General features: G+C 44.6%; 1 protein-coding gene across 2 annotated transcripts in view; it reads left to right on the forward strand.

The window, feature by feature from the left end:
- Window positions 1-483: 483 nt before the first annotated feature.
- The window catches only part of SLC45A2 (solute carrier family 45 member 2), a 39375-nt gene continuing 21534 nt past the window's right edge, over window positions 484-18324 (forward strand). Inside the window, exons 1-4 of one of the 2 annotated variants that reach the window (XM_019517986.1) lie at window positions 485-1024; window positions 1891-2070; window positions 7611-7933; window positions 16678-16821. In XM_019517986.1, coding sequence (XP_019373531.1) covers window positions 586-1024; window positions 1891-2070; window positions 7611-7933; window positions 16678-16821 — 1086 coding nt within the window. In that variant the 5' untranslated portion in view covers window positions 485-585. Of the gene's footprint in view, window positions 1025-1890; window positions 2071-7610; window positions 7934-16677; window positions 16822-18324 lie in introns of both variants that reach the window. The other variant, XM_019517987.1, reaches the window with a different exon arrangement.

The raw sequence follows: 18324 nt of genomic DNA on the forward strand, positions 1-18324 counted from the left end.
CAGCAGCTGCTTGTCTTATGGTACTTGTAGGGATGACTGACATGCACTGGGGAGTCTCCCCTTCATGGGCCTCTGTAGGGCTCAGTGTAGGGCTGTATGAGCTTAAGTAGTAGTGAGAGGGACTCTAAAGCCTTTTAGCAACTTAGCAGGAAGGATTTTTTCTTTCCCACATCCTAGGGAGTCCCAACCAAGTACACAGGCTTTATGCTGAATGGAAAGATGTGGGTCCAAGTATTTAGTATCATCATTGTCTTGTCACAACAGTAATGGCTTTGTTTTGTGCTAACCCTTTGCCCGGCCCCTGAGACATGTGTGCCCATTATATGCGTTTTCCCTCTAAAACACAGCCCTCTAGTCATGGCTAGCTGGGAGCTCTCCAGACAGCCAGGAGTTGCTAATCCTAACATGCACTTCCCCACCCCCTCCCTTCATAACTTGTGATCAGAGCGCCATGAAAGTATGCGAGCCCCTCCTCCAGCCCAGACCTACCCCTCTCTGCACGGGAGCTGGAATCCATGTCAACCAGAGGAGAGAGAGAAAACTTTTTCACTGCCCTTTATAGGAACTTTAAGCTTAGCCTGCCAAATGCCTTTAACCAAGCAGAATTTCAGTGAGGTGCTTCTACCACCACCAGAGGCGGACAATGCCATGAGGGACGGCATCAGAGAGAAGGAAGACTCTGTCTTAGCTGGGGAAGATGCCTTTGGATCAGTGGAGCCTGTCAAGAAGCCCACAGGCAGGCTGGTTATGCACAGCATGGCCATGTTTGGCCGGGAGTTCTGCTATGCGGTGGAGGCTGCCTTTGTTACTCCGGTGTTGCTCAGTGTGGGGCTCCCCAAGCACCTCTACAGCCTGGTGTGGCTCATCAGTCCCATCCTGGGCTTTGTGCTGCAGCCTGTGGTGGGATCAGCCAGTGACCACTGCACTTCGGGCTGGGGAAAGCGGCGACCTTACATTCTGGCTCTGGGCGTCATGATGCTCCTGGGCATGGCTCTGTACCTTAATGGGGATATGGTGATCTCAGGTGAGTGACCTGAGCGAGCTGGCAAAGCTCATCTGGCTTTTTGCAGTGGGAAGAAAAGAGGATTTTCTGTCCTTAATTGAAGGTTAGGAATGGAGACAGCACATTACATATCTTGATTGCACCGAACAAATGGAGGAATGATCTGTTCCTTATGCAGGTTCAATGGTAACCCTGCCTGTTGCCAGCTTGTTCCGTACGCTCTGTGCATGTGAATACAATGTATTGTGTGTCTGTGTGCTTGCCTGCTACATTCATAAAAGTTGTAATAGCCAGACCCAGAGAGGTTTTAAATAGCTAAAACATGACTTACGAAGATTGATGATAGGTCTTATGTTCATGATTCACTTCAAATCTGACCATCTGCAAAATGAATGTGTTGGTTTCACCCCTCAACAAACATCTCAAACAGGACTTGGCATTCAAGCGAATTACTTTAATTATTCACGTGTTTAATTCATCACTCTTTTATGATGCAGGATAATAAATAGTAACTAACTCCTGGTGACTGTTTTGCATTTTGAATGTTGTGCAAAGCTGAATAGGAATAAATTTGTAAAGGCTGTGAATATTACAGCTGAAGTTGTAATACTGAAGTTCAGCTGTCTCAATGTAGTGCTATTTTGCTATTACAACAAGTGATTCTGGAGAAAAATACATGTCTCCATACCAATGTTTTCTGTGCTTTTAACATTCCTTGGTGCCAGCATACGCTGAACCTTGTGTGCCCATGTAAGGATGGTATGTGGAGACACTTGGGGAGTAGTAAAATGTCATGTTCCAGATAATTACCCTGTTGCATTTAGTCTCTATAGCAAACTACTGCAAAACAGGAGGCGGTTGTAATAAGTTTGTTCTTCCTCTGGCAGCTCTGATCACCAAGAGAGGCCAGCAACAACGGACCTGGGCCATAGTCATTACCATGCTGGGTGTGGTACTCTTTGATTTTGCAGCTGACTTTATTGATGGCCCCATCAAAGCTTATTTATTTGATGTTTGCTCTCATCAGGATAAAGAGAAGGGTCTTCATTACCATGCCTTCCTCACAGGTACGTCAACCCTCCCTCTTTCACTGTCTCTGGGTGTGATGAAGGAAACCGCCTGAACTTTTCTCTTTCACTGCACTTTTGATCGTCTTCAGTGAACTGATCATCTGATCTTGTGCCCCAGTCACGAGTGTTTTATTGCTGGGTTTCCTTACAGAGGCATTACTCTTGTGACTGTAACTGCAGGGGTTCTGCTGCAGAAAGCTTCTGTCAAATTTATAATAAAAAAAAAAAGGTTGGATTACATGAAGGGAAAGTAGACAAAACTTGCTCACCCCTCTCTCTAAAATAGAATAAAGTGATTTTTCCAGCCTTGTGTTAACTTTTACTTTGAGGAAAAAATCACAAGGCATGTAAACTGTACATTTTAAAAAATGTACAGTTGCTTCCATGATGTGTATATCCAAAGTTATTAAAGTTTAATGTTACACAAGGACTTTATAAACACCCTGTATATTGTGAAAGGCTCTAAACCATTAATCTCCATGTTGACAAGGGTAGGCAAGAGTCATGTAAGTTTGCCTGTACTCCTGAGACTATGAAAGGGATGTCCACACAGCCCTCGATAGGCCAAGGTATGAAGCCAATAACGGGAACAGACAAGGTGAGAGGTTACATGACTCCACGTATACTGATTTCATGGCCCACTAGCCATAGGCAAATAGAACATAAATTCTGGGTCGGTTCTGGCTAAGAGGATGAAGCTGTGCCGAATCACGTTCCCTATTGTGGCAGGGCACTGTTGGTGCCTGCCACTTTAAGGGCTGGGTCAGGCATCCAGCAAGAGCCTAATGGCAGCAGCCATTTTAAGAACCTATTGTATAAAGGCTGCAGTCTGTTGCTGCCAGTCCAGGCAAAAACATTGCCTAGCTGAGCTGCAGCAGGAACAACCCTGGAGGTAAGGGCAAGAGCTTATGGGGATGGCGAGGAGGCTCTTGGTCCTGGGCATGACCTAGAATTGCATCCTGCTGGGGATGGGTGGCCTGGTGGGGCTCCTGGTAGTGCAGGAGTCCCCAGGAAATGTCAGGCCAGTTACTACCTGGTGAAAGGCAGGTCAGGGAACCTTAATTACCACAGCTCCCACAACTGGGTGGGTAACCCCATGGTAGGGCTGAGAAGGTAGACCCATAAGAGAGAGTGGGCTAGATGCGTAAGAAGCCAGACTTGAGGCACCTTCAACTGGTCAATGCTGGGGCCTGGACCAGAAGGATTGAAAGGGCCAGGGGCCCACCATGAGGGATGCCCAGAGCTGAGGGTCTGGGATTCCAACTGGCCTTGAAGGTGAGGCCAGGGCCTGTGGCTAAAAGTCCTGGAGGGCCATGCCTGAGAGGGGGAAGAGTACAGGGAGCTTGTCAGCCCCAAATGAGGGTGGAGTAGGCCGCCTGATAGGAGGGTTTTGGTTAAGGTCCAGACTGGAGTGTTATGGGCCCAGTGTGGGGCTGGAGATGTTAAGAACTGAGATGCCATCTGCAAGGCATGAGCTGCAGTATAGGAGAGGCTGGAGCTGCAGATAGTGCTCCCTGGCATTGGGGCTGTAATAGGCAGTCTCCCACATTGTTGTTTCTGTAAACTGTTGATATAAAGCTGTGGCAGACGAGACTGGGCTGATTGGCCATAGAGACAGGTGGGCAGCTAGCAAAAGATCTGGTCCTGAGCTTGCCCCGTTACAGTGGTGCATTGGCCAGGAACATTAGCCCAATGGCCGAGCACAGTAGTACTTTCTCCCCTTGTAGGGGTAATGTTTGAGACTCCTGAAGGAGAATAGGGCATGGAGCCCACAATTATGAAGTTTAGTAGAGACAGCAGAAGGGCCCTGCACATAGTAGGGTTGAAATGGGAACAGGCCTAAAGGGCTGTGCATGAGAGGGGACTGAATAGGGCTGAACAGGGAGTAGGCCTGAAGGGCAGTGCCAGGGGTGTGCGCCGAATAGGGCCAAACTCTGAGTAAGCTTGAAGGCAAGCACAAGGGCTAGCCCCTGTTGTGTAAATGGAAGAGCTAATTGCCCAGAGAGGGGCCAGTGGCTGGTGTATTAATAGAGGGCTGAAAGCCCAGGTTACTGAGGTGTGATGTGAGTTTCATATGGCGGGAAGTGTTCTAAGCACTTCTCAGAATTAGCAAAAGATCACTCCCTTTGGCAAAATGCTGCAGGCATGCGATTTAAATGCAACATATAAGGAGGAGGGTCACAATCATACAAAGGAGTAAATGAAGGAAAACAAGACAAAGATGAAAATAAGGTCACATGGCTACTAGGCAAACCATATGCTTATCATGTCAGCCCAGATGCTTCCCATTTTCAGCAATGATGGCAGAGACAACTGGGCAGAAATTGTTCTCAGCCCTGAGGCCTCCACATGTAGTTGTAACTGTAGAGCCACACTGGAGTTAACGGGGATCCAGGTATGTGCGTATCAGCTGGCAGGACTGGGGCTATGTGCAGACACACTTTTCTGTTCTGGTGGTAACACTACATTGCTTACAAAAGGGAGAGAGATTTTAAAAATGAGGACAAGTCCAGACTCTCCTGAAGTCAGCAGCATTACCCTTGATTTTGCCAGGGACAGATACCATTCTCAACTTACCACTACTTGTGGAGGAAACTTTGCCTATCTGCTATCTGAAAATAAGTGTTGGACACTTCAGTTTTGTTTATATTCTCCCTTTCTATTCAAGTGTTTGGGTTGTGAGGCTAGAAAGGAATTTTTGCTTTTGCTTGTTTTGGGTACTTAAAAAAAATTAAAATCAAGGTTTTAGTTGGTCTTACTTAGGTTTTCTAAACACTTATTAGATTACTGCCTTATATATTTTGTATAAGTCATGAAGTCCCGATCTGTGATGCCTTTTATTAGAAGTGTATGACTAATATGAATTATACATGGTGACTCACTCACTTGGCTGTCTCAGAAACTGTGTGCGCAAGATTGTAACCCAAAGACAAAAGCAAGGGGAAAAGATGTCAATATTTGGGATATGTTCAGCCACAAGAGGAAATGCAAACCTATTCCCCCCACATTGTTCCAGAATGGATTACCGCCATATGAAAGTACAGGAATTTAAATGCTTCCTTATTTTATAGAAGTGGTCTCTAAGCATCTTGGCTTTTTATTTTTTAGTGAAGTCATTTTTTTTTTTCTTTTTTCTTCAGTTTAGTTAAAAGACGGTAGAACTAAATCTCTCCAGACTTGTTCATAAACAGGATTTCTCAAGATTGGGATTTGCAGAAGTAATTTTTGCTAGTAGGGCCAGATACAATATAAAATGTAATACCTTGTCAAACCAATCGCCCATGAGGAATTAAAAATCTATCACGCAAATGAATATAGCTGTGCTCATCTCATCTAGGATTTGGATTGAGAGGAGCAAGACAGACATTCTTTATTGTAAAGGAAATAAAGTATGATTAAAACTAGCTCCTTTGAGCTGCAGACAAAGTTGTTAATTAAAACACGACGAAGGATTAGATAAAGAATGAAAAAATAGAATGGTCATTAAACAGTATCAAATTCACATGCTGGAAGAACAGATCAGTAAGTAGGTAAATTTGGGGTTTAACTTTTTTGTTTCGTACTTTTTTTAGGGGGTGGAGGGGGAGAGGTGGTGGAATGAAAACATATTTTTTCTCTCCCAGTACACAAGGCAAAGATTAGAGTGAATAGACTATGAACTAGCATTTTCCCCCTCGTGTTATTATATCCCTAGAAATGCAGTCGCATGCAGCAGACCCGAGTCCATCCAGCAAAGAGTAGAGGTACAGATACACAGAAGGGCCCTAATGTGCTCCCCTACCCTGTTGGTGGCTAGATTCCAGTGCAAGAGCAGAGCTAAATATGTTTTGGAAGAGAATAATTATTTTAAAGAGCAGAAAACTGAACTTAAGTGTAGGGCCTTTAGCAAACAGCTGAGTTCAGGTTTGTGAACAGAGAAGAGCAGAGTCTCAAGTCACCATCCTGACAATAATGTGGGGAAAAATAATACATGAGCTGACAAATTCATCAGCCATGGTAAGGGTGGTTATTTAGCAGCCATGCCTGAAGGATGAGCTTGGGATGAAAGCACAAACCTGGGTATAAAGAGACATAAGTTCTATTTCTGGGTCACATCTTTGTCCTTTGTTTTTCTCCACCCTTACTATAGTGTTGAGGCTAAATCCATTAACGTTTACATGGAGGTGTAACTGGTCAAGACTGTGCCTTGCGCATGCTCCCCTCCCCCTGCACAGTCTTTCCTGAGCTGTGGCTCTGGAGGTCCAGCAGTAGACGGCATACAGGGGCAGCAGCTGGAGTTGGCCACAAACTTGCATGTCACATGGGCAAAAAACCTTCCTTTCTTTACATCTCCCTCAAGCAGCAGTGAACTCCAGCTGCTGCTGCTTGACCGAATTAATTTTCCCAGAATGCCATTCACTCACTAGAAAAACACTTCTGGGCTGGAGCTGGAAATAGAAGATGCAAGACAGAAGTGGAACGGGGGTTTGGGAGGGTGAGATGCAGAATATTTGTATCCCCCGTTCAATGCAATTAAATTTGCAGGTAGAAGCCTCTTAGAGAAGGATGAATAACACCACCAACCATTTTGTTGGGTTTAAACTGAAGGTCTTACTGCTGAAAATCCAGTGACTTGTTGCTTGGAGTTAGTTTAGTTTCTAGTTCTTTCTCCATAGCTGGTGAATGCCTGGCTCAGTGGAGGTCCTCGGCAAAACTCCAGTTGGGTTCAGTAGGGCTGGATGCATCTACCTTAGCCTCAGAAGAAAAGTTCAGGCTTTTTAAGCCCTGCCCTTGGCCAGTGCAGGTTATTTACATACAGTGTTGGTATCTATTGAAAGAAAAATTCAAACTAAACTCAGTGCCTGCATCCCATGGCACATTTAGAAGCAGATACCAGTAATATTCTTTATTTTAACTGGTGTGCTGGTAAGTATGACTAGCTGAGTGGCAGTCCAATTCAAGTCTGGTAGTGCTAGGGAGCAATCTGCTTTTTAGCAACTCACTCATTGGAAATGTCATAGGTACAATGCTTTTTACAGCCAACTCAGATTATATGCAGATCCCGTTTTCTGTATGATGGCTGACATGTCGCCAAATAGTCTTACTTTAGCCCCTCATTAACAAGTGTCCACATCACAGAGACCACACTTGGAGTCAGTACTTTGTGGCCTTCTCAGTCTGGTATTCTCTCTCCACGGCCCATTTAATCCTTGCACTCCAATCTCAGCCCACCAGAACGATCCGTCCAAACCGGGGAGCAGCCAGGATGCTTACTTTGTTGTACTGTTTCTGGGAGGATTTTGTCAATCTGACATTTTTTATGAACGTTAAATCAACTCATTTTTAACTGCACTATTTTAGAAACTCTCATTCATTTGAGAGAGATTAACAATAGCATTTGAGGAGATTTTTTTAATGACATGATTTGGTCAGTATCAATATCCATGGTTAGCCAAACATTAAGTTTTATGTGATGCTGTGCCTTAACATCTCAATAAAAATAATTGAATAACCATTGTTTTATAAGTCTATAAACAGATTTCTCTCTCTCCTTCTAGGTCTTGGAGGAGCCCTGGGTTACCTTACAGGTGCTATAGACTGGGCACATACTATACTAGGAAGATTTTTGGGATCAGAATTCCAAGTGATATTCTTCATTGCTGCTTTAGTTTTCCTCATCTGTCTTACTGTACATTTGAGCAGTATCCCTGAAGCCCCTCTCAGAGATGCCAATGCAGAAACCAAGTTATTGCTGAAGGTGGATGAGCCCTACGAATATGGTTCCATTGTGAAAGTCAAGAATAGTTACTTAGAATCAGGATATGCTGAAATAAGGACCTTGCCTGATTTGGGAAAATCCACTGAAACGCCACATACTGAGGTAAATACAGTAATCATTTTATAGCAGTTAATGTTCTGTGTCACGAGGCTTTATGGGGCTGGGATTTTTAAACAAGACATTTGTATTGGAGAATGCCAGTTCACTGAAACTGGAATTTTCTGTGCAACCATATCAACCTCCAGACAACAGAATCAGTATCTCTCTCTCTCTCTCCCCCTCCTTCTTAATGTTTCATTATTTTTGTACAACCCACCCTGACGGCAGTACTAAGGCCAGGTTCAAACTTGGGAGGAAGGTTGACTTAAGCCCCCATCCAGAAGCCTGGGAAGATCAACCTTTATTGGGGGTCCTGAATGAACAATGTCCCCATTTGCAAGGAATTTTGTAACAAGCAAGATACAGGCGTTTATTAAATGGAAATGAAAATAACTAAACCTTATCATAGAACCATATCATACACCACAGCTATAAAGCATCCCAGCTATTAAATACCCTAAACATCATTTTTTTTCCATGTATTAAATATCTACAATCCAAAATGCCACAAATATTAATTGCCCCAAATGTTAACCACTTTAAGATACCAAATACCCTAAACATTGATCCCCTTGTATATCGGACATCTCAGGGTTTTCTGGGTGTAGTCTTTATCTGAATCCCTCCACCACTGGGGAGTTACTGGAAGGACTGCTGGATCCTTCCAGAGCAGCAGCAGCAGCTCCCAATGCTGATCCCGAGAGGCAGTGGAGACCCTAGTGGCACTTCTGGAGCCACAGCAGGTGGTGCATTTCAGTGCCACCCTGAAGCAATGGAGCAGCAGGAACCCCAAGTAGCACTTCCGGGGCAGTGGCAAGTGCACAACCTCCGTACACCAACCCCTGCAGCAGCCACCCTGAGACGTGAAAGACAGCGCACCCCAGCCAGACTCATGTCTCGCCTCTCCTTAGGCTGTGGGCCATCCATTGCTGGCTTCTGCCCAGGTCAGCGAGTGCCACCCTCCTGGTGACCACCACACAACCTTCTCCCACAGTCTGCGTGTGCCTTTCAAGTGAAAAAACTAGGGGAAGGAGGACTAGTGACACATGCAGATCTCACCACTGACAAAGATTTATGACCCTTCTGGCCCCTTACATTTAATCTTTTAGGGCACAAGTCAGGGAATAGCACAAACAGGTATCCAGGTGCAAAAGGTTAAGTACCAAGTGAGGGTATGCAAGTTTTGGAGCGCATACAGCAGATCACAAGATATGTAGATATTGATATCAGTATCTAGATCCATCTATCTAATCAAGATTATGCAAGTGAGCGCGTGAGTGAGACTAACTCTAGAGTGGGGGGAGGCAATTATTTGGGCTGGAGGACCACTTATGGAGTTCTGGTGAGCTGTTGCAGGCTGGGTCAGTACCCCAGCCCCTCAGCCACTGCTGGCTCAGCACAACCCCCTCACACCCACAGCATCTCACCAACTACACACAGCACAGCCCAGGCTGCTCCTGTGCCTGAGGTGGGTGGGGCCAAGGGACCTGCCACAGGCTGGATAAGATCCCTTGGTGGGCCTGATGTGGCCCATGGGCCATATTTTGCCCACCCCTGCTCTAGAGCCTGCTGTGTCCATAATCCTGGGCTTGAAGGAGACTCAGATTCAAGTCTCTGCTATGAATTGAGTAGAGCAAAGATACGTACGAGGGTCCCTCACATTCCAGGGCAGAGCTGCAACCGACTGATGGCTGGCTGTTTTGCAGGATTAGGGGGTGTCTCTCTCCTTCACTCCCCCAAAAATGTTCTGTGCATTTAGTTTTTATCTCAAACAGACATAAATTCTGACCCCAATGTCTAATCCAGGTGCTCCAGAATAGTCCCATGGAAGATAACTATTTCAGTTTATAAGCAGCAGAATTTGTAAAAGCTAAAGCTCCAAGTTAGTCAGAGACAGTAATTTGGATTCAGCAGAACTTGGTTTTTCATCCTAAACTCCTCTTCTGACTGGTTATATAATGAACTTGAACAGGTTTGTTAGCTACTCTCCCTGAGTGTCCTTGCATGGGGTTATAACAGTTTATCACTTTTAGATGAGATCCGTAGATGAGAAACACAAAGCATATTCCAAGAGCAAGAGCAACTGCTTTGGTTAAATCTGCCTGAGTGTTTCCAGTCTTAGCCTCTATTTTCAGGCACTCAGCTTTCTGGATTAAAATTGTTAATTTGACAACAGATGTAAATAATTATGGAACAGAATTTCAACAGCCAAATGGGAGAAGATTTGACAGTGAATAATTTCTAAATGCAGAGAAGAGCAGCTTGGCATAAAGAAATATTACCAGCTGTTTTAGAAGTGACTTTCGTTGTCTCTATTGATGGTGTAAGTAGCTTGCATGGATTTTAATACTGGACAGCTTTTGTGGGCCACCCAACAAGAATCAAATCCCACATCTTGCTACCTTCCATAGTACCACAGTGCATTATAGTGTCCTGAACTCCTGCTGCAGCTCCTATGGAAATTTTCCACTGGAAGGTACAGTTTCAACTGAAGCCTTTCAGGGTCTAACATCACATAGGGTAGGAAGTGCTAGACCCAGAACTACCTTCTGGTATGTCTGCACAGCTGCCATTCAAGTCAGTGGCCCTTATATAGTCAGATACTTATGGAAAACTCTTGTGGTTCACTGCTGTAGTGAACATGACTGCAGTACTCAGAGTAAGGTCAAATAAGTCTTGACATTACTAATTTTGTTCTAAATGCTGCTCACTTGTACACCAGAGGCAAGTGCTTTGGAACCATTGCTTGCAGTATGGCTCTAGCAAAGTTCTTGTATAGTAGCAAGTACTAAAGGATTGGAAATGGGTGCGTATACTTTGTGCTGTTGACAGTTTTAGATTCATGGTAAGTTGGAAAATGACTTGAGCCGATTCCCTCTGAAAAATACTTGGATTTCATCCTAAACAGAGTCTTCTATATTTGCTGTTTGGTTCAACTTGAATTGTGTAGAATTCTGACTGCATGTTTGCTAGGGCTGTGTGAAATGGCACTGTTCCATCCAGACTTCAGTTTTGAAGTCTGGATGGAACAGTATTTCGTATCGAATATAACTTCAAGTTGAAACAGCCTCACTGTTTTGCTTTATCAAAACACTGAGGCTGTTTTGACAGACCATGGGGCTGGGGAAAGGAACTCAGCCCAGCTGGGCTGAGTTCTCAACCCCAGCCAGGCCCCAGAAGGCAGCTCAGCTAGGCTGACTTCCCAGATAGCTGCTTCCCCACCCCTGGTGCAATCTAGTGCGGGGGATGGCGAGGCAGCTCACCTGGACTGACTTCCCGTCCCCAGTGCTATGGTTGAAGCGTTTTGGCTAGCCTAGTCTTGTTTCGAGGCTATTTCAATGGCCTTTGTCTTGTTTAGATTTTGCTGTTTAGACCTTGAAATGAGTCGAAACAATGTCAAAACAAAACAGCAGTCAAAATTTTGCACAGCCTTAATGTACATTAGTATTTGATTTTGCAGACAAACATGTGTAGCAGGACTGTGCCCCAGGGGCAACTATGATGCTCCCTGTTAGCTACATGACTCCTGCTCCCACTCTGGCTCCTTAGATTACCCTCCCTCTTCTGTACCTGTTGCGCCTTGCCAGAATTATTATGGTGTTAAAGGCTGTCCCACAGTCCCAGAATGAGCCCTAGTTCAATTTAGCCAGTTGGCACCTCTCATACCAAGCTGACCCCAGTCTTGCCCCTTGAGCACCAAGTTCATAGAATCATAAAAAGTTAGGGTTGGAAGGGACCTCAGGACATCTAGTCCAACTCACTGCTCAAAGCAGGACCATCCTCAGCTAGATCATCCCAGCCAAACCTTTGTCTAGCCAGGCCTTAAAAACCTCCAATGATGGAGACTCCACAACCTCTCTGGGTAACCTGTTCCAGTGTTTTACCATCTTCCTAGTGAGAATTCTTCCCAATACTCTAAGCTTCCCTTACTGCAAATTGAGACTGTTGCTCCTTGTTCTGTCATCTGTCATCACTGAGAACAGTCTAGCTTCATCCTCTTTCAAATCCCCCTTTGGGTAGTTGAAGGCTGCTATTAAATCCCAACTGTTTCCTCTTGTCTAGACTAAGTAAGCCTAGTTTCTTCAGTCTTTTCTCATAAGTCATGTCCGCCAGCCTCCTCACCATTTCTGTCACTCTCTGTTTTGACCCTTTCCAATTTGTCCACGTCCTTTCTGTAGTGGGGGGCCCAGAACTGAACACAGTACTCCAAATGTGGCCTCACCAATGCTGAAGAGGGGAATAATCACTTCTCGTGACCTGTTAGCGACACTCCTACCAATTCAGGCCAGTATGCTGTTAGCCTTCTTGGCAACAAGGGCACTGTTGGCTCATATTCAGCTTATTGTCCACTGTAACACCCAGGTCCTTTTTCTACAAAGCTGCTGCCCAGCCAGTTGGGTCCCAAGCCTGTATTGGTGCATCGGATTGTTCAATCCTAAGTGCAGGACTTTGCACTTGTCCTTCTTGAACCTCATGCAATTTCTTTTGGCCCAATCCTCCAATTCATCTAGGTTACTTGGAATCCTAGCCCTACTGTCAGGCATATCTACTATTCCCCCTAGTTTGGTATCTTCTGCAGACTTGCTGAGGGTGCACTCTATGCTGTCTTCCAGGTCATTGATGACTATATTGAACAAAACCAACCCCTGGGGCAGTACACTTGATACCAGCTGCCACCTAGACATCAAGCCATTGATTACTACCCTCTGACCTCAATGCTTTAGCCAGTTTTGTATCCACCTTAAAGTCCATTCATCCATTCTGTACTTCCTTAGCTTGCTTGCAAAGCTATGGCCTTCTTAGTGCCTCAGGGCACCCGTTAGCTCAGGGGTAGGCAATTATTTTGGGTGGAGGGCTGCTTACTGAGTTCGGCAAACCATTGAGGGCCACATGACAGGCATCCAGGGGCAGATAAATACTAATTTTCTAAGTGTTTTTTTTTTTTTTTTTTTTTTTTAGGGGGCTTGTGGGCCAGATAGAATGGCCTGGTGGGCCACGTCCAGCCCGTGGGGCCGCATTTTGCACGCCCCTGTGTTACCTTATAGGCTATACTTGTGGCCTCTGGCCTCCCCTGTAGCTGTGCCTATGCCTCACAGTTATTACTTTATGTTCATTTAGAGCCCTCCCCCACCTGAATGCAACTGCTGGCTCTCAGGCCTTGAACCTTTGTTCAGGTCTCAGCCTTCCTGGAGTCTACCCTTTATTCTGGCTGTGCCCCTCAACCCAGGGCCACTGCCCTGGACTTTGGCTTCTGCATCCCAGCCCTGTCTTACACTTGTACTCTTCAGGGCCAGACTAGGCACCTGGCCCTACTTGCATTCTTGCTTCAGACCAGTTTTCAGCCCTCTGGGTCGTTGATGCCAGTGTGGGTTGCTCTCATTGTATCAACCTTCAGCCCTCTGGGTCTCTGACCCTGGCTAGGGTGCCTCATCAGGCACCCCTCCATGGCCTCCTTATCTCCTCCCCATAATGACAACTCAGTCCTCTAATCTTCAGCTTAAATGCAACATAAACACAAGCAAGCCATTTTACAATTGAAAAGTCTCTCTACTCTGGGTTAATGTCCCCATAAGTCATACCTCCCTTGTAGCCCTTTCATTCTGGCTTACTTAGGTGTCTGGCAAGCTACTTCCTACAGCCCTTCTCTCTGAGGAACTCCTCTCTCTGCAGCACACAGGACCAGACTGCTTGCTTGAGCTTAGGCACTGAGTTTGTGTGCCCCAGAGCCCCACCCCTTCCTGTCACATGGCTCCCTAGCCACACACGGGTTTCCACTTGGGCGTGATGACCGGCCTGCCTTCCTTTACTGTAGCAGTAAGCTGCTCTCCTCTCTTAAAAGTAACAAGGGCCTGGGTCTCCTGTTACATGTTTGTTTTCCACAATCAGCAAGGAACCGATGAGCTGTTTGCTTTGTTTCCACTTCTGATCTGTTGCAATCATGTACAAGTATCTCCGGTTGAACTCTTTAGAAAGGAACTGAACCCTACAGCCCAAATGTTCAGATCTGGGTGCTTAAAACAAGGCTCCTACATAAAATAGAATCTAGTATGCCTTGCTTTATATTTTAGTAGCACCCACAATTGCTACTTGCATTTCATTGTGCTAGGTACAGGACAAGGCTGGAATTGAAGATGAACCCAGAAAGAAGAGAAGACCAGATGAGCAAAGGAAAATATGTAACCCGCAAGCAATTGGTCAGAAGTGTGGAACATAGCACATTACAGTGTTGCCTGAGGCCAGTCCTCACATAACGAACCCCCATCATCTCCTCAGCCCAGGTGCAGTAGCTGTCATTTTTTTATCACCATTGCTCACCCTGAGCATCTTCTTCACAATGATTGTAAATCCGAATACCCACTGCTTCCTTTTGTCACTGCTGTTCAAAAAGCCCCACACGTGTCTTAAGAATAGGGAGCAGGTCAGCCAAAAGCAAGATAAGAAGGCTGCATAACAGAACTGGACTGTCAGTCTTCAAGAGCTAGCACCCAATACATTAGAGAGTTCCAGATTGTCCCATTCTTCTCTCCTACCCTTTCCCTGAGGCTCACAGCCTGCTTATGCATCTCCTGTTTCTCTGGTATGCTTGGCTAAGTATAAAAACCTGCCACAAAGGCATGTATTCATCCAGTACTTCCAAAGATCTGCTGGCTGTCCCTTGTGCAGTACTCATTCTATGCTTCCCAAGTACTTTGTTGTAATCACAACCTTGGATAAATGGTTTTGAGAAAAGCATCTGCAGCTCAGGGTCATACTTGTTCTAGCTGGACAACTATGCTCTTGCATGTTAATTGCCCTCACCATTTGCACTGACCAAGACCCAGATTGGTTTTGGTCTCCATTAAAAAAGATAGACTTGGACCACAACTGCAGTTCTTTTAGCTTAAATTGATTTATTCGGTATATCAAATATTGACTTATTGAAATATTACAGACAGTGAAAACTAGAAGAATGGGTGAAAAAGTAGTTAAATATTATTGTTTGACTAAATGCTAAAATATCTAAATCCACAAAATCAGAATAAATATGAATTAATGAAACACTTGTACATTACTTTAAAAATACATCTTTTCCTGAACGAGAACAGGTTGTATTGCTATACCCTTTGCAAATAGCAACAAAGAGATGACACTGAATTAGCCAATCTTGTTAGGAAGGTGTGTTTTTTCTAAGATGAAATACTCTAAAAGTGAGGGTTAGGAATCTTCTGAATCAATTCTAGGTTATTAGTGGTGTATAATTTAGCTTAATGTAAACAGACATCTGAACTGATTGTACAATTGTTCTTTCACTTGTTGCCAGATTACTCCGTGCCTCATTCTATAACCTTTAGTAATGTTCTGTAGCACTTATCCCCACAAATAATCTCTTTGCTTCAAATTAAATGTCAAATTAATTTTCCTGAGAGCTGCTGGTTGCTCAGCACTTCTGGAAATCAGGCTATAGTTTAAATTTAGAGCAGTAGTTTCTAACCTTTTTTAGACTCAAGGCACCTATGGATAAATTCCAGGTATCCCTTGGATAACATAATCTCTTAGTTTTCACTTTTTTTTTTACTACAGTAAAATAATAGAGATATTATTCTGTTATGTAGAATTCAGAAAATCACAACAGGTTAGAATGTTTTTAACGGTATGAATTCCTGTTTGAAATCTCTGGATTTAATCTTACGGATTGTGTTTGCACACCTAACAGTGTTAGTATTGCCTGACACCCCTCCATACCCCTAAAAGGATCTTAAGGCACCCCAAGGTACTATGGCACCTTGGTTGATAATCATTAATTTAAAAAGATTTAGGATCACAACTGTAGATGTCCATCTTTAAAATATGACTGTGTCTGTGTCATATGTATAAGTGTATATGATACGTGTTGTCTATGCTATATTATATATACATATTTTCATTTCCACTTTTAAGAGTCAACATCAACTATTTTTGACTACTCAACCTCATATTCAAATAGTTACAATAGCGTGCTGTATACTTTAGTTAGCTGATGATGTTTATGATTTGATTACAAAGAGTACAAGCAACAATACTTTTACTTGCATTAATAATGCAGTGTTTAATTCTTTCTATGACTTTAATGTAACAAAAGCCTTATCTCATTTAATCAGCATTTATGCCAAAAGAAACAGCACTAGCAAGGTAAAAGTCGGCAACTTGAATTTTGAAATTCCTTTAAGGATTTAAAACTTCACTAGAGAAAAGTCTTGCTGCTGTTCAAAGCTCAACACACAGTGATTATCCCCAGACTGGCTAACAGCATAAACAAGTTCAGAGAAAAGTGAGTTATTAAAAAATAGCTGGAGCATGGCAACCAGGATGGGGTATTATCAGCATAAAACAACTTGAGGGCCAAATTCTGAAACAAATGGGAGTTGTGCACTCATGAGACCCAGGCCAATGCTTTTAGTGATTTACTAAATTTCCTCCAAAATAGGTTTTGGATCATTCCCAAATCATTTGCAAATGTTGGTTGAACTTGCCAAATCGTTTCAGCTGGGGAAAAAAATGGAGGCTTGTTCACAGAACGGGTGGAGAATAAAGTGGTGTCCCCCTCCTATCCCCCCTCAATTTGCTTGTCTGAGATGTAGGAGCCCCAGGTTCAAGAAGGCCTCTTCCTTCTTAGGAGAGTTGAATCCTTTTCTTAAACCTTATGAGACAATTACCTAATCTACCAGCTGTCAGATCACTTGTTAACCTTCAAGGCAGCAACACATTTTTGCTAAATGCTTTTTTTTCAGGTTCAGAGACGGATGACCATTAAGTCTCTCCTGAAGGCACTCTTAAGCATGCCGTCCCATTATCGCTGCCTGTGTGTGAGCCACCTCATTGGATGGACGGCCTTCCTGTCTAACATGCTTTTCTTCACTGATTTCATGGGGCAGGTAAAATACATAACATTCCCCTTCCAGCACCAGCCCCCAGGAAGCAGTCCTTTGAGAGGATTGGTTTATATATTTGCTTAAGGAGTGACAATGCCAGAGTAAATAACGCCTAGACTGGCTGAATGAGTTTTGTCTAGAAAAGAGATGAATGCCCTCAGGGCCTCATTATAGAACTGAGTTGGTGACTAGTAGGGGAAAAAAAATACCTTCCTGCCTTTGAACACTAAGCTCTGCTGCAAAAGTGTAATACTGATTTTTAAATGTGACCTGGAAGGACATCCGTTTCCTTGTAAGTGTTTAGAACAAAGCTCAGAGAACTCTTGCAAATCCCTCAGATCTATGCTTTGGCCTTGGAGCTATTCAGTGAAGAGCAGGTGTCCTAATTAAAGTCTTAGTGAGGCTGTTTTAGTTCCTCTTTCTGAAAGAGGCTTCATCGCGGGGCACTGGACCAGTTGTCCACACACACACTTCATTTAGAACAGTGCTGTCCAACTACATGCAGCTGGAGAGGGCTTAATTTGTGCCCCTTGGGTTTCTACACATTGATCTGGCAGCAGCAGCACCTGGGGTCTTTGGAGTCTCCCACCCTCCTATATCTTCCTTTTTCTGGCCCTGCCCCCTTGACAAATTCAGGGTATCTGTGTGGTGTGGTGCAGTGGGAGAACCCATGGCCAAGGACCTGAGGGTAGAAGCCAAGGCTCCTGTGCATGGGGTGTAGTGTGCAGGATTAGGAGTGGGGAGGCCATGGCTTATGCTGGTGTGATCCAGGCACCATATGGCCCCACTGGTGTAGCCTTCCCACTGTGCTGACCCCAGTGGTGCAGCCTGCATGACATGTGGCCCCCACTGATGTGGCCCATGTGGCATGCAGTCCCTAGCCACTTAACAGTTGAACAGCCCTGATTTAGGAGATGGAAACTCAGCAACATAACTTCCCTAGGGTAGTGTGACACTGCTCTCACCATTTAGCTCAGCTCTCTGTCTTTTATTATTGGATTTTCCCTGCCCTGTAGTCTAGTCTGTGCTGCAGTGTCTCCTCTGGAGAAATGACCTCAGCTCTCTGCCACCCATGAGTCCTTTCCTTCACGATACCCAGTCATCAGAGCCATGGCTCCCCATGCCCTACTCAAGTGGCTATCTTTGCTTCTTGCCTCCCTGGCCCTGGCTACTTCTCATTCTTTAGGTTCCTACTTGCCTCCAGCCAAATCCCCTTCTCTCAGTTATCCCAGCACTTTCTGCTTAGCAGCCCACCTTTTCCTGGCCCTCAGCCCTTTTATAGGACTCCTAGCTGAAAGGGAGATAGTGTTTCTGACTATGTGTACATGTGAATGAATAAGAGAGTGGGAGAATAAATCAAAGAAGGAGTCTTAGGAAAAAGTGGATGGAAGTGTGAATGGCGGAGGTGAGTGCAAGCATGAGTCTGAAGAGGATGAATAACTGTAGGCAAGAGTGTGGGTGGAGCAGGGCAAAGGGGAAGGAGCAGGTGGGGCAAGAGGGGAAGAA

This window comes from Gavialis gangeticus, unplaced genomic scaffold, assembly GCF_001723915.1.
Source record: "Gavialis gangeticus isolate Ggan-Ray unplaced genomic scaffold, GavGan_comp1, whole genome shotgun sequence".
Classification (NCBI taxonomy): domain Eukaryota; kingdom Metazoa; phylum Chordata; order Crocodylia; family Gavialidae; genus Gavialis; species Gavialis gangeticus.